This window comes from Bacillus rossius, chromosome 11, assembly GCF_032445375.1.
Source record: "Bacillus rossius redtenbacheri isolate Brsri chromosome 11, Brsri_v3, whole genome shotgun sequence".
Classification (NCBI taxonomy): Eukaryota; Metazoa; Arthropoda; class Insecta; order Phasmatodea; family Bacillidae; genus Bacillus; species Bacillus rossius.
This window is the reverse complement of record NC_086338.1, coordinates 24,709,932-24,725,053: the sequence shown is the minus strand read 5'-3', so window position 1 is coordinate 24,725,053 and position 15,122 is coordinate 24,709,932. Positions and strand designations below refer to the sequence as shown.

Below are 15,122 nucleotides of genomic sequence, written 5' to 3'. Positions count from 1 at the left end.
CTGTCTACTGCTCACCTTCACCAGCAATTACAAGCATGTGACTCCGACATGCTCCTGTCTGTTGTTTACATCCAGTGGTTCATCTCTAGCTAAACTGAGTTATAGATGTGTATAAATATTATAAAGTTATGCATAACAGTATATCAGTTCATTTGAATGTTACAATTTTAATTCTATCGAGGAAAAAAAATACATTTCCATATCGGGCCATACACGAGCAACTGTTAGAATAAATATTATATAATTTTGTACATCTATTTAACTTTAGTATGGTAAATTTAGTTATCTGGCTTGTAAATGACCATTTGTATCATGTACTGAGGTACGATGTTCATTAAAGTTCATTAAGGATATGAAAATTGAGCGATTTAAGTCGTTGATTATTTTAGATGAATTTAGGCGTATTATTTCAATATCTTGACATGTGACATAATTTTCACACAGTATAGAACAAACACCAGGTACAATTCACAATGGCAGTCTCACTTCCACAATTCTGACAGACAGTTTAAGTTCTCTCCCCTTTGTAGCTCCTCTTGCAATTGTTGATCCGGGTAGGTACTTCGCTAATCGAGTCACCACTCACAGATGATGGCTACCTATGCTTCCACACCTCTTCAGACAGGGAATTTGTACTAGTTTCTCATCTTAAGCTCCTCTTGCGATGGTTATTATGGATGGATACCACCCTCAGATGTCACCAATAATTGACATCGGCGGCCACCGGTACCACACTTCTGACAGACAAGAAGTTCGCATTCGCTTCCTGTTTTTAGTTCCTCCATTGGTGGTTAAACTCGTGGGTACCTTGCTCAGAGAGTTAAAACTAAAGGATGTCAGAGGTGTTGTATAAGGCACCAGAGTATTTTGGTTATAATTTCCTTTTTGGTATTTTATTTGCAGTTTTCGCTTACATGGCTTTTATAATGTTTTGCAGTTGAAATATCATTTCCTTTATTTGCTAGTTAAAAGTTTTATCCGATAATTTGTCTTGGTTTGATACTTGTAAATTTTCCATATTCAATATCTTCAACACTTGGGAAGCCCCAAATAGTAAACTGGGTAAAAATTAAATACTTTGGGAAGTGTGAGGCATCGAGCTTGGAAGTTCGTACGTGGGATGTTGCTGCTCCTGGGTTGGTGTTCTCAGAGGAGACAGCAAGACAGTGCTGGTAACATGTCACGCGAGGTGACGAGGAAAAAGTGGGCATTGGCCGACACGAGTGGACCGGGAGAGGCACCGAGGCGGACGTTGCAGGAGATGGCTCCGCGGTCTCAGCTACGAGGCCATCACCATCCGAGAAACCTGCTGGTGGTACCTTATCCGTGGCAATTTGTTAGTTACATGCCCCGCCTAGTATGGTTTCAAGATCCAAGTTAAGTCCACTAACTTTGTTTTTGCGAGTCATGGTCGATGATGAATTTTAGTGTGATCGTGTTAATAATACTGCGCCCTTATTTTTTAGCTGCATACTGACTGTGTACGCAAACAGATTGTTTGGGCGCTTGAAAATAAGAATGAACAGTAACGACATAATCGCATTCTGCCTAGTTGACAGCACCCGCAGCAAGGTAGTGCGCAGTGCATGCAGGGCAGGTTACACTGGCCCAACCGGAGTAATCACTAATGTGTACTCTTAGCAGTGGAAAAGTTTTATGTTGCTGGTAATTTTTCTTTAAATAATAAGCTGGAGTATTAATAAAATTAATTTAGTTGGAGAATTATTTAGAGGCCATAAACTGTGTCCGGTATTTTCGTCATTGATAACTTATCCCCACCCTAAAACTCACAATTGCTACACAGCCTTGTTAGCAGCTATGAACTGTTTGGAGGAATGGTATATTTTTGGCAGCTAAGTAATAAATCCTGGAATTTATTGAGAGCCTACCGATAAAGTTTTATAAAATATTTCATTGTTGCCTATATTAATGACATGGTTTGGGGTTTCATCGCTGGCAAGTTGAAATTTCCAAAATACATATGTTTACAGGTGTTTACCCCCATTTTGACATTTTGAAGACTGCCTTTTTCACTCACCAGCTAAACATCTGACATAATATGAGCTTGCCATCATTAAAATAAACTTTTTTTTGGTTATATGCTTAAACAAGGAAAAAAAAATTGTAATTGACTTTAGAGTACCATTTTTAAGATTTTGAATATCATAGCCAATATTAGAAGATATTTTAAGTAATTAGTTGTGCCTTTTTTTGTTGTTGAATATGCTATATTTTTGGTGCCTTGTTTAGTTTATTTATGCAATAAATGTATTATATTTGTTCATATTTAGATCCTCATCAGGGCTTTAGTTTTCAATGGGTAAAACAAATTGTGCTTCGAGCACTTTTATATTTTGCTTGAATATGCATAAGAATATGTAAATTTATACTGCTAAATTCTTTAAGTGGTAACACATATTATATTACCTTATTGTCAATAAATAGATAACTTTTGGATATTTATTTTTAAATTGCCTCTACGATTCAATACGTTATTGCTTCCACACTACTGACAGACAAGGAGTTTGTATTCACTCTTTTTTTTTAGCTTCTATTGTGATGATTGGGAGGGGCGATTACTTCGCACAGAGAGACACCACTTACTGACACAGGCGGCCTCCGCTTCTACACTCCTATAGGCCGGAAGTTTGCACATGTTCCCTGTTTTAGCTCCTTGTGAAATAATTTATCGGGGCAAGTACTTCGCTGTGCGAATCACCAGACACTGAAGTTGGTGGCCTCCACTTCCACAATTCTGACAGAATGGGGGTTGCATTCTCTTCCTTTTTTTTTTTTTTAGTTCTTATTGCGATAAATAATATGGATGGATACCTCGCTAAGAAAGACGCCACTCACTGACATCGATGACCAATGATTTAACACATCTGTCTGACATGGTGATTGACATCGCTTCCCTTTTTAAGTTATTGTTTTTCTGGGTACCTCGCCGACAGAATCACCACTCACTGACGATGGTGGACTCTGCTTTACGCACTTATGACAAAAAGAAGTTTGCACTAGCTCGCTTTGTAGCTCCTCATACGATGGTTGATACCTGTAGGTAATTCGCTCAGAGAGCTACCACTCACTGACACCAGAGTCCTCTACTTCTCACTTCTGATAGGTGACGAGTTTGCACTTGCTTCCCTTTGTAGCTTTTCTTACGATGATTGATAGGGGTGGGTACATTGCTCAGCGATATACCCGCTCACTGACATTGGCGGAATCTGATTCCACACTTCGGACAGACAGGGAGTTTGTTCCCACACCCCTTTGTACGTCTGTTACGATGGTTGGTCTAGGTGGGTACCATGCTCAGAGAGTCACCACTCACTGACGATTGTGGCTTCTGCTCCTTCACTTTTCACATACAGAGAGTTTGCCTTCGCTTCCATTTGTACCTTTTCATTATATGGTTGATCCAGGTGAGTATCTCGTTCAGTGAGTCACCATTCACTGGTGTCAGCGGCCTCTACTTCCACACTTCCGACAGAGAGGATGCTTGCACATGCTTCCCTTTGTGGCTCCTCTTGCGATAGTCGTTCAGGTTGGGGACTTTTCTCAGTGAGTCAACATTCACTTATGTCTGTGGCCTTTGCTTCCACACTTCTGTCATACAGAAGAATTTTACTCGCTCGCCTTTGTAGATTCTTTTCTATGGGTTATCCGGGTGAGTACCTCGCTCAACGAGATACCAACCGAGTTGTGTGTAAACAGCACATATGCACAAAATAAGCCTCAACAACGGCTAGATTGAGTAAACTTTACCCCATTTTAAACCACAAAAATCTTGTCTGGGTCTTATTACGAACTAGAAGCCCAAGTCGGGGATATTTTGCTAAAACGAACCTTAAGAGACTCCAGTTCACATAGAATAAGGCCTTACGGAGGAAAGCTAAATCATAGACTTATGGAACCATGCAAAAACTGCGCGTGGAAATGAATGGAAATTAAAATCTATACCATTCAAGCTTTCATCGAAAAGTAAGCAACAGATATTTTTTTTTTTTTTTTTTACAAAAACTAGTACATGCAGTCTAACCCTCGCATTCGTGTTCTGGGTTCGTACGACCTACACGAAGGGTAAAAATACAGACGCCCTAAACACAGTCTATTCAAAAATCCACCTTAACTCCGTCATTTATTTCCCCAGCATGAGGTGGATAATCACGGCCTGGCCCCGAGTCGCCGCTGATTGGCTGCCTCATACCAGTGGACGTGGCCTTGCTGAGCGGCTACAATAAGTACTATCCTTGTTTTCTGACAGCATAGAAAACTTTCCCTATCAAATCCAGCATAAAAAATATTTTTTTTTTTACCCTTTTAGTGCCACTTCCTATCACTCCCAGTTAATTATTCAGTAAATTCTCTGATAGCGAAATCACTCTATCATCCCTAGTGCATTAAAGGCCTTTCAGTAAAATTATAAGTGATTTAATTTTATGCAACATCTGGGTATGTTATAAATTGGTAAACACTTACGCTATTGACAAACCTTAGAGTTCTACATGCAATTCTAACATCTCTTGTTTAGAATGCATAGATGCCTCTAATAGAATCTGTATTTTGGGGAGTTGTGTCCTACATGTTTAAGGAAAATACTCATTTGTGTAGTTTCGAAAAGCTTACAGTATGGTGTCACCGGCACTGGCCGCCCCATTCTCGAACTGCACAAAGATGCAACACCAGCAGGATATTCATACCACGTTCAACTTCTACTGAATGCTAAAAATTAGGAGTAACTTATATGCAGCCCTCCCTGAGGCCTAGAGAAAGTTGCATAAAAATACTTTAACACATTCTTCCCTATGTCACCACATGGACCAAAATGGCGGCTACAGGAAGACCTATCGGGCAGGGCTCTCACACACAGGATGATGCAGTTAATAATCATGACATTACCCTTGGGATATTCACAAAATATATGGTCTCAAATACTGAAATTTAGTATTTTCGTAAAAATTATGATTGAAAGAAGAGTTTAGCACACTAACGAAAGTATTTAAGTTAACATTAATATTCCCTACAAAGAAATAAGAAGTAAAATTTAGGCTTGGAAGGGGCTATCGCCCCTTGCGCCCTTCCTCTGGAGTCGCGCTTGGTGGACCATCAGGTGGGTCATCGTAACTTTTGAGCAGCAGGTTTCCTCCAGTGCGTCGCTGGTTTACTGCTGCTCCACACTAACACAAGAGAGCCGTCGGGGCCAAAACTGTTGCTCTTGCAGTCTAGATCCCAGCTCACAGATGAAAATAGTCAGGTCAACATTTCTCCACTTTTGTTAAGGGAAGGAAAGTGATATCACTAGTACTTTCTAAATGCTAACCAATATAATATAGGTCGTGGTCTAGCACGTAAAGTTACTCCTACCTATATCCATTTTGGACCATTTGTAGTGCCCTCAACCACTTAGGATGCATGAGATTGCCTTCTATGTGGAGGGGCGGTTGGCTAAAATAAATAAATCGGTAGGAGGTTGGCTGTAGTCTCTCGGGGCGTAAGTATCGCTCCCGCGGGCTGTGGACCAAGATGTGCCCTGCGACATGCTGGGTTACTGAAGGCTGACATTGCGTGGGTTATTTGTGAGCTAACTGAGGTTTGACTGCACTGCCATCTGCTACCAACCGCGTTCCGCGCATAGCAGATACAGGATTCCAGCCAGTATTAATTTAATTTGATGACTGTGAATAACAAACAGTAGTCTCCGGACCACTGGCCGGCTGGGTGGGGTCGTTACCAAAGATATTGAAAGTGAAGGCAACCCATATTAAGACCGGAACTCAGCAGGAAGCACTATCGTCGGCGAAGGCACTGCAGAGGACCCGAGGGGCTGAAACAATTGGAAGTGTGATTGAGGAATGTAAATTCCGGGTCTGTGGAATGCTGTATCCTCAGTGGATCAGAACAGTCTTAGAGCTCCGAGGGGAACAGAAGCTAGTTGGATTCCTGCCGCTAGACTCTTGTGGGGTCACTGCAGTTTGAGATGATAACCCCAAGCGGCGCGATCTTCAACTATTTCGGGAATTTCGGGGAATCGAAGGACTAGGTACTCCTCTCCCACCCTGGCATGAAAGGTAGCCATATGTTGACTGCACAGGGAAGACAACAACGGAGCGATGCCTGGTTGCCAGCATCCCAAAGCGCCCGCAGTTCGTACAGTTTAATTTATCGCTGTCCACCACCGAGTGAAATTGTGCTCTCGGCCATCGGTGTTCTTCGGAGCCATGCCAGGCCTTTGTGCTGGTAAACTAGCGAGTTTACCCGCTTGCCTTGCCACCTTCCCGCTACAGCAGATGTTGCTAGAGCCAAGGCAGTTGGACTGGTTTATGAGTGCAGTCGCCAACCCCAGGATTGCACATGTTCCTGATGCAGCAATCCAGAATCGCTCAGCAACTAATGTGAGTCGCAAGGCCCAAGTGACTTCCGGCCCCATTCCAATCAGGGGTCTCCAAATATTTTAGCCTTCGGGCCACACCATCTCCTACTATGGCGGCTCTGATACCGAACATCTCCAGCCATGATTGGTGATGCTCGTGGGCTGGTGCGGGCCCACGGGCGACAGTTTGGTGACCCCTGGGTTAGGTAATGCGCCACACCATAGCCAGATTCCTGAACCAATACCCATGCAATATTAGAATGTGGGGTATATATATAAGACAGTCGCTCATGTAAAAAGGTATCAGTATTGTTCAGTATAATATGCTACAAATAGTAGAATGGAAGAGCAATAATTAGGAAAAAACTAGAATAAATAGTTAAAATTGTTGGTTGAAATGTACTTAACTTGCTGTCATATTATTGCAAAGCTCAAATAAATTAAAATGTTATGGACCCAAGTTAAATAGTTCATATGTCTTCATGTTTTAGTAACACATGGTTATGGCGACATATCAACAGAAAAACTAGACAAAAAATTACAATGGAATTGAAGATATTCTTCTGGCAGCATTGTGCTACTCTAATGGAAGGGTTTACAACTTTCGTTAGCCGTAGCGAAAGTGACTAAAATGTATGTGATGATATTAAATGCTTTATTAAGTGTACAATCCAATTTTTGTATGAATTGGTATCAAATGATGTATAAATTAATAGTTTCAATTTGCAAATTAAAAAAGTGGTATCTATTACAATGTTATAAGTATTTAAAGTAAAAAAAAATATTACAAATTATAATATGAGTCAGTAAAAAGCTTCTCACCCACTCAGAATTCCAAAAAAGTAGATCTCCTACACATCGATGTGTGTGTTAGAAATATAGCAAATGTATGCACCATAAGCTGTTTACAGCAACCTAAGCATGAAACAGTTTAAACTCTCGATATTCTTGGTATGTAGTACCAATAAAAGCAATATTTCTTCGGAAGATTCCCCGAGGTTCTTAAAGTAATTTTCAATCCACTAGAGATCGGTAAAAGCAATTATTTGACTTCTAGTTTACATCCGGAAGCAAAGTAAAGCACACGGAATATAGGAAGATGCATGTTGCATGCAAGCCTCGTTGTAAGCCAGGCGTGACCATGGTGAGTGTATCGCAATCAAGCACATGCAGGGTCCTCGTTCATTTTCCAGGAGTTTGCAGATTTAGCTTGGTAAGTGGTGAAGAGAAGAATAAAGGTTAAAACTGTAGGGAAAATGACGTCATACTAAAAATAAGAAATGTTAAACAGAGCTTTGGCCCATATAAACTATTTTGCAATTTCTCACTCTGCCGAAGAAAAAGCTTGGGTGAAACACAAGACAAATGTGTTAACTCGTGACAACCAATATGGTGTGACAAGTGATCGAATGATGTGTGATATAAAAGGAGAGAGTCCTAGAAATAGAAAATATCCTGGTGGGAAGATAGGGCTTTAACAGGAAAAGAGGGAGGAGGGATTCTTGGTGGGAGGAGAGAGTAATGACAGGATAATATAGTTCTGATAGGTTTAATAGGAGGGAGCTCCGGAGGAAGAAGAGAGTCCTGGTGGGACAATAAAGTCCTTGTGGGAATAGAGATTAATGGGATGAGAGAGTCCTGATTGGAGTTAAGAGTAGGGAGTCCTAGAGAGATGAGAGAGTCCTGATGGGAGTAAGAGGAGGGAGTCCTAGAAGAAAGAAGGTAGTTCTGGAGGAAGAGGAGAATGTCCTGGTTGAAGGTGAGTCTTTGTTGGAGGAGATAGTCCAGATATGAGGAGAAAGTACTGCTGGGAGAAGGTATTATAGACGAGACTAATAGGATGTGACCTGGAGGGGGGAGAGTTCTGTTGGGAAGAAAGAGTCGTAATGGAAGAATGGGGAGAAAATACTGGAGGGAGAAGAGAGTCCTGGCGAAATGAGAGAGTCATAGTAAGAATAAAAGTCAAGATAGGAGATTGGGGAGGGAGTCCTACAGTGTGGAGAGAGTCCTGTTGGTATGAGAAAGCACAGTAAGAGAAAATATGCCGATAAGAGAGGTGGGGTGTCCTGGAGTGTAGAGAGTGTCCTGGCAGTAGGAGGGAGTCCTGGTAGCAATAATATGATGGAATATTTGAGGGAAGAGAGAGTATTGCCGAAAGGATAAGGACTGTCTCCTTCCTCATAAAGAAATGTGAAGAAACTTTCCTGTTGGAGTATGTGTAGTAAGCCCTGGCAGGAAAAGAGAGTCCTGCCATTAAGAGAGAGTCCTAGCAGAAATAAGAGACTTGCTAAGAGAGGGATGAGATAGTCCGAGAAAGAGAAGAGATTTCTGACAGGAGGTGCTTGTCCTAGGAGAGTAAGTAGTGGGAGTAAGTAGTGGGAGTCCTGGAAGAAGAAGAAGAGAGAGTTGGTTGAAAGAATATATATTTGCTGGAAGATAGTGTCCTGATTAGAGAGGGAGGATGTAGTTCTGGAGGTAGTAGAGAGACCTTGTGGGTGGAAAGGGTCCTAGTGGGAAGAAAGTGTCCCGACTTGTGTTTAAAAAGGGTGTTTTATCAGGAGTAATATTTAGTATGGTTGAGGGATGAGGGAGTCCTGCAGAGTGGAGTGAGTCATGGTGATATTAAAAAGCCCTTGCACGATGATATAGTCCTGATAAGAGAGTTAGGGTGAGCCCTGGATTGTAAAGAAAGTGCTGGCATGAGAAGAGATTCCTGGCAGGAGTAAGAGGGAGGAGTTTTGCAGTGAGAAAAGTGTTTTGGCAGATTAAGAGGGGCCTAGTGAAAAGAAAAGTTCTTAACATGAAAAAAACGTCTTCATGGTAGTATGATGAGGGGGTCCTGGTTGAAGAAGAAGCCCTAGCAGAGAGTTGGTTGTCTTTGCAGAAGTATGAATAGGTAGTCCTAGCAGGCATATAGAAACCAATTTGGTGTAAGAAAGTTATGTTTTGAAGATTAGAAAGAGTCTTGGTGGAACCAGAGAGTTCTAGTGGGAGGAGAGAGTCCCAACATGAATATAGAATCCTGATAAGTGTAAGAAGGAGTCCTGGAGGGAGGAAATATCCTTGTCAAGAAGAGAGAGCCTTAATATGAGGAGTGGATGTCCTAGAATGCACGAAGCAATATGCCTGATGGGTTAAGAGAAGGGTGCTATGGTGGGAAAAAAGAGTCCTGATGGGAAGAGAACACCTGATGGGAGAGGAAGAAAGGATTCCTGTATGGAGGAAAGAGATTCCAGGTGGGAGAAAAGACTCTTGGTATTGGGATATAGTACTGGCTGGAGAATACAGTCTGTACAGCAGACTGTGGCCTAGACCTGGAGTGAGGAGAGTGTCTTGATGCTAGTAAAATAATTAAGTATTGAAGAGAGGAAAAAGTCCTTGAGGTACAAGAGCTTCCAAGCAGAAGAAAATAATCTTAACATCAATATGATCCCTGATGGAATAAGAGAAGGGAGTCATATTGGGAGGAGAGTGTCCTGGTGGGAAGAGAGAGTCCTATTGGGCTGAAAGAATCCCTATGGGAGTAAGAGTACAGAGTCTTGGAGGTAGCTGAGTGCCCTGGAAGGAGAAGAGAAACATAGTGGGAAGATAAGGTCCTATAATAAAGAAAGAGTTCAGATGGTGGTAAAAGGAGGGAGTCCTGGAGAAAGCAGAGTGACCTGGAAGGAAAAGAGCAATATAAAGGGAGGATATGATCCTACCATAGAGAAAGAGTCCTGATGGGAGTAATTTGAAGGATATGGGGCAAGAGAAGAGAGTCCTGGCATGAAGAGAGTACTAGAACGAAAAAAAAGATATACTGATAAGAGAGGGAAGGGGCGAAGAGAGTCCTGATAGGGGGAGGGAGATGGAGAAGAGAGTCCTGTCATTTTGTAAGAGATTTTGAAGGAAAAGAGTCATGGCAGGAGGAGGAAATACTGGCTGGATAAGAGAGTCTTGACAGTAGGAGAGGGGCTTAGCAGAAGGGAAAGGTCCTGAAATAAAGATAGATTCCTAATAGGAGTCAGAGGAAGGTATGTTTTCGGGATGAGAGGGTCCTGGTGGCAAGAGAGACTGACCTGATGGGAGAGAAATAAAGATGTACTGGAGAGAGAAGAGTTTTGGTGGGAGGAGAAATTTATGATAGGGGAGTAAGTTTAGGCTGGAGAGAAGATTTTTGACAGTAGAATGGGGTCCTAGCTTAAGAAGAGAATTCTGGCAGAAGTAAGAGGAGGGAGTCTTGTGAGGAGTAGAGAGTCCTAGTTGGATGAGAGAGTCCTAGTGGGAATAGTGAGTCCTGATGGGAGTAAAATAATGGTATCCTAGCAAGACAAGAGAGTCCTAGAGGGTGTAGATAGTCCTAGTATGAATATAAAGTCATGATGTGTGTAGGAGGACTGAGTACTGGATCGAGCAAAAGTACCTGGTAGGAGGAGAGTGTCCTAGTGGAGGGAGAAGGTCATAGCATGAAGAAAAAATTTCTTATCGGAGTAAGAGGAAGAATTCCTGATTGGATAATAGAGTCTTGGCATGAAGAAAGAGTTATAGCAGGAAGAAGTTTTCTAACAAGAGAAGGAGGGAAGTCATGTAGTGTATGGAGTGAGTCCTTGCATGAGAGATTAAAACAGGATGAGGAAGTCCTGGCCAGAGGAAAGATACTTGGGAGGAGTAGAGTTTCTAAGTTGGAAGAGAAATTACTGCTGAGAAGCGAGTCCTGATGGGGAAAAATGGAGGTTTTCCTATTGGGAGAAATGTGCCCTGGTGGGAAAAAGGTCCTGATATAAGAGGAAGGAAGAAGAGTAATGGATCAAGGAGAGATTCCTGGTTGCAGAAAAAATTTGGTAAGTGGGGTTTGGGCGAAGTCCAAACTGGTGCTGTGAGTTCTCTAGGGACTATGAGGAAGAAGACCTGGCAGGAAAATATATTTCCTGAAGGGAAAAGAGAATCCTGGTGGGATGGGATAGTTTTAATAAAAGGAGAGAGTCTAGGCAGGAGGTGGGAGTTCTGGCTGTATGAGAAAGTCCTGTAGTAATTATAAAGTCCTGGTATGAAAATAATAATGGAGTCCTGGAGGGAGGAGAGAGACCCAGTTAGAGTAAGATGAGAGAGTTCTGGCCAGACTAAGAGGAGGTAGGTCAGCAGAAGGAGAGAGACTTGGCATGATAAGAGAGTCCTAACATAAAGATAAAGTATTAGCAGGAGAAAGGTGTCCTGGCTGGATGAGAGTTCCTGATAGGAAGTGGGAGTCCTAGCTGGAAGAGAGTATTGTGGCGGGAGGAGAGAGTTGGGGCTGGAGGAGAGTTTTTGCTGGATGAGATAGCACTGGCTAGAGGAAAGAGACCTGGTGGAGTAAGGGAGTCTTGTCAGGGGAAGAGAACTCTGGCAGGAAGAGAGAGACCTGGGGGTAGGGGATATCAAGGCAGAGGAAATAATCATTGTGAAAGGAGAGTGTCCTTGCCAGAACTGGGAAGTCCATTGGGTAGGAATAGGTGAAGGTGGGAGGAGGGAGTTCTTCAAGGAGAAACATCTGGTGGGAGGAAAGATTATTGATAGGAGGGAGAGACATTGTAGGAATGAGAGAGTCTTTGTGGTAGATAGGAGTCCTGACTGGTGTAGAAAGTGTTTGTGTTAACAGATAGTCATGATCAAAGTGGGAAGTCCAAATCATGGCTAGAGGTGTGACATTTTGTAATAGAGGAGAGATATTACTGGAAGAGTGAGTACTGCAGGAGACGAGAGCATTAGTAGGATGGAGAGGTCCTGGCTGGAGGAGAGTGACCTCACAAGAGAATAGAGGCCAGGGGTGAGAAAGACCTGGCAGAAGGATATTGTCCTGGTGGGAGCAGAGAGCCCTTGCAAATGGAGAAAGTACTGACTGGGAGGACGATACCTGGTGAAATGATAATATTCCTGGCAGGAGAAGGGAGTACCTGCTGGAGAATAGAGACCTCGGAGGATGAGGTAATACTGGCTGGAGAAGATACACTTGGGGGAAAGAACCCTAGCCAAAGGAGCATTACCATATGGGAGGGGAGATTTCTGACTGGAGGAGAGCGATCTGGCAGAAGGAGAGAATCTCGATAGGAGAGAAATGTCCTGGCAAAAGAAGGTATTTCCGGGTGGTAGGAAGAAGTTTGGCTGAAGGAGAGAAACCAGGCAGGAAAAGGGAGTCCTGTTGGGAGGAGAGAGGCATGGCAGGTGGTGAGTGTTCTGGTGGGAGTAGAGTGTCCTTGCTGCAGGGAGGCCCACCAGGTATTAGGGGGTCATGGTCGAAGGAGGGAGTCCTTGCTGGAGGCGTGGGACGTGACAGAAGGTGGTATTGTTGACAGGAAGAGATAGTCCAAATAGGAGTATGTGGTTGAAGTCATGTGTTAATCATGAGATTTAGCTAAACAGTGAGTACTGGCAGGAGAGAGACCTGTTGGGAAGGAGTCATAACACGAGGTGAGTTACCTGGCAGGAGGATAAAGGCCGGGGGATGAGAGACTCCTGGTGGGAGGAGGGAGTTCTGGTAGGATGAGAAAGTTAAGTTGGAAGAAGAGAATGTTGGTGAGAAGAGGGGGCTTTGATGGGAGAGGCAGGAGAGAGTATTGATGGGAAGAGCGAAATCTGGCATGAAGAGGGTGTCGTGGTAGTAGGAGGGAGTCTTGGTAGTAGGAGAGAGACCTGTTGGCAAGGGGGACTCCTGGCTAGAGGAGAGTGACCCAGCGAGAGGAGAGATTCCTGGGAAGATGAGAGAGTTCTGGCAGTATAAGCGAGAACTATTGGCAGAACATGGATCCTCACCTCGTCGTGCATCTGGCGACTCAGGTCCTCGAGCTGCTGGCGCGCGTTCTGCAGACTCTTCCTCTCGACGTGGTCGTGCGGCGTGTGAGCGAGCAGCTCGTGCAGCGTGATGATGTAGCGCGGCACCTGCGCACAGCACATGTTTGTTGTCTGTAGTTCAACTATCCACTGTATCTTTATGTTATGCTTGGAACTCTATCATTAATATTCGGTTACATTTACTCACATAGTGGGCATTAGATATCAAAGGTAGTTCTTGAAATATTGGGTGTATGGAAATGCTCTAACGATGTGATTGAAGTGCAATAAGGGTGAAATAGCTTTGTGGAAAACTCTAGGTATTAAAAGCATAAAACCTAAGGACATAGTTTAGTGAAATTATTAGTCAAATTAAAATTCACATTTATGAAGAAATAGGACATATAGGCTATTTTCTTAATAATATCTAAACAAGAAAGAAACTTTTGAACAACATTTTGCTTGTAAATAACTTTGACAGAAAGTTATATTTTTAAAGTAGTAACCATAAGAAAATAAAACATTAGATTTCTCTGTTACTGAACAGGCACCAGCTTATTTAATGATAATTATTTTGCACATATTATTGTCCAGAAATGATAGCCGAGACTTAAGATGGAACTGAACATAGTAGGTGAAAAAAAGGTTGTAAATGCATTTGTGTCGAGGAGAATAAAACCTATCCTAGTGTGCACAAAATAAACACAGTTAAATAAAATGGTAACCACAGAGTAGAAGGTGGCAAAATTGAGCTGATGCTTGATCCAAGGTGAAGTTGAGGAAGGTACCTTGTCAAGAAAAAAAGAAGGCTGTCTTAGTTTGTGACTATGGTTACATGATTAATGTTACAGGCAATATATAGCAGTAGGTGACAACTCCAAGCAGATACTTGGGGCATGGAGTAAGTGAGGAAAGTACCTAGTCAAAGATAATGAAGGTTATCCTAGAAAGTGACTAAGGTACAAGGTAAATGATAAAGGCAATCCATAGCAGTAGAAGGGAGCACCGAGCTGGAACCTGTTTCTTGGGGTAGGTGAATAAAGATGCATTGCCAAGGAGAAAGAAGACTATTTTAGTTTGGGACTAAGGTAACAAAGTTATTGATATAGATAATCTCATAGAAGTTGGAGGTGACCTCAAGCTGGTACTTGGTGCATGGGGTAGGTGATAAATGTACCTTGCCAAGGAGAAAGTAGACTATTTTAGTTTGTGACGAAGGTAACACAGTTAATGATGCTGTAAATTGCACAGCAGTAGGTGGCAACCTGGTGCTTGTACATGCTACATGAGGTAGGTGAGGAAGTTATGTTGTCAAGGATACTGATGGCTGTCCTAGTTAGTGACTAAGTTAAAACAGTCGCACAGCAGAAGTTGGCGACTTGGAGCTGGCACCTGGTGCATGGGGTAGGTGAGGAAGGTCTCGATGCTCCTGCCCTGGCAGGCCGGCTTGTTCTCCAGACGAGCCAGCAGCGCCGAGAAGGGTGGCGACTGCTTGCACTCCGTCAGCACTTGCAGGCTGTAGTGATGGTTGCGCACGTACTCCTGGTATATGCTCAGCATGGGCAGCAGCATGTCGAACAGGTCTCCTGGAGGCATGCCCACGACAAACTACAGCAGCTTCGATTACTCACCTACATGCTGAACTAGATGGAGCACCGTGCAATTGAATGTTAAATTGGTAAGTGGGTTTTCTAAGCTTTAAAAAAATTAAATAAAAATCTCTGGGACAGGGTGGTGGGTGAGATGTGAGGTTGGGACAATGACCGGTCGTTATCTGAGTGACTTTTATCTCCAAAAGTCCTGAAATAAGTTCTAAAAGACTCATAATAAATCAAATTGGCAGCACTGTGATTGTTACAAATTTTCATTCCTTGACTTTCGTTGCATTCACGAAAATATTTCCACCAAATGCCATATACAGAGAGCTAAGATGTTACACATCGAAAATTAAAACAAATTATTGAAT

General features: G+C 42.7%; 1 protein-coding gene across 1 annotated transcript in view; it reads right to left on the bottom strand.

The window, feature by feature from the left end:
• The window catches only part of LOC134536698 (ras-specific guanine nucleotide-releasing factor 2-like), a 400,528-nt gene that overhangs the window by 204,448 nt on the left and 180,958 nt on the right, over positions 1-15,122 (bottom strand). The window contains exons 7-8 of the mRNA XM_063376561.1: positions 14,549-14,742; positions 13,139-13,264 (exon numbers count right to left, since the gene is read on the bottom strand). Of these exons, the coding sequence (XP_063232631.1) occupies positions 13,139-13,264; positions 14,549-14,742 (320 nt within the window). The remainder of the gene's footprint in view (positions 1-13,138; positions 13,265-14,548; positions 14,743-15,122) is intronic.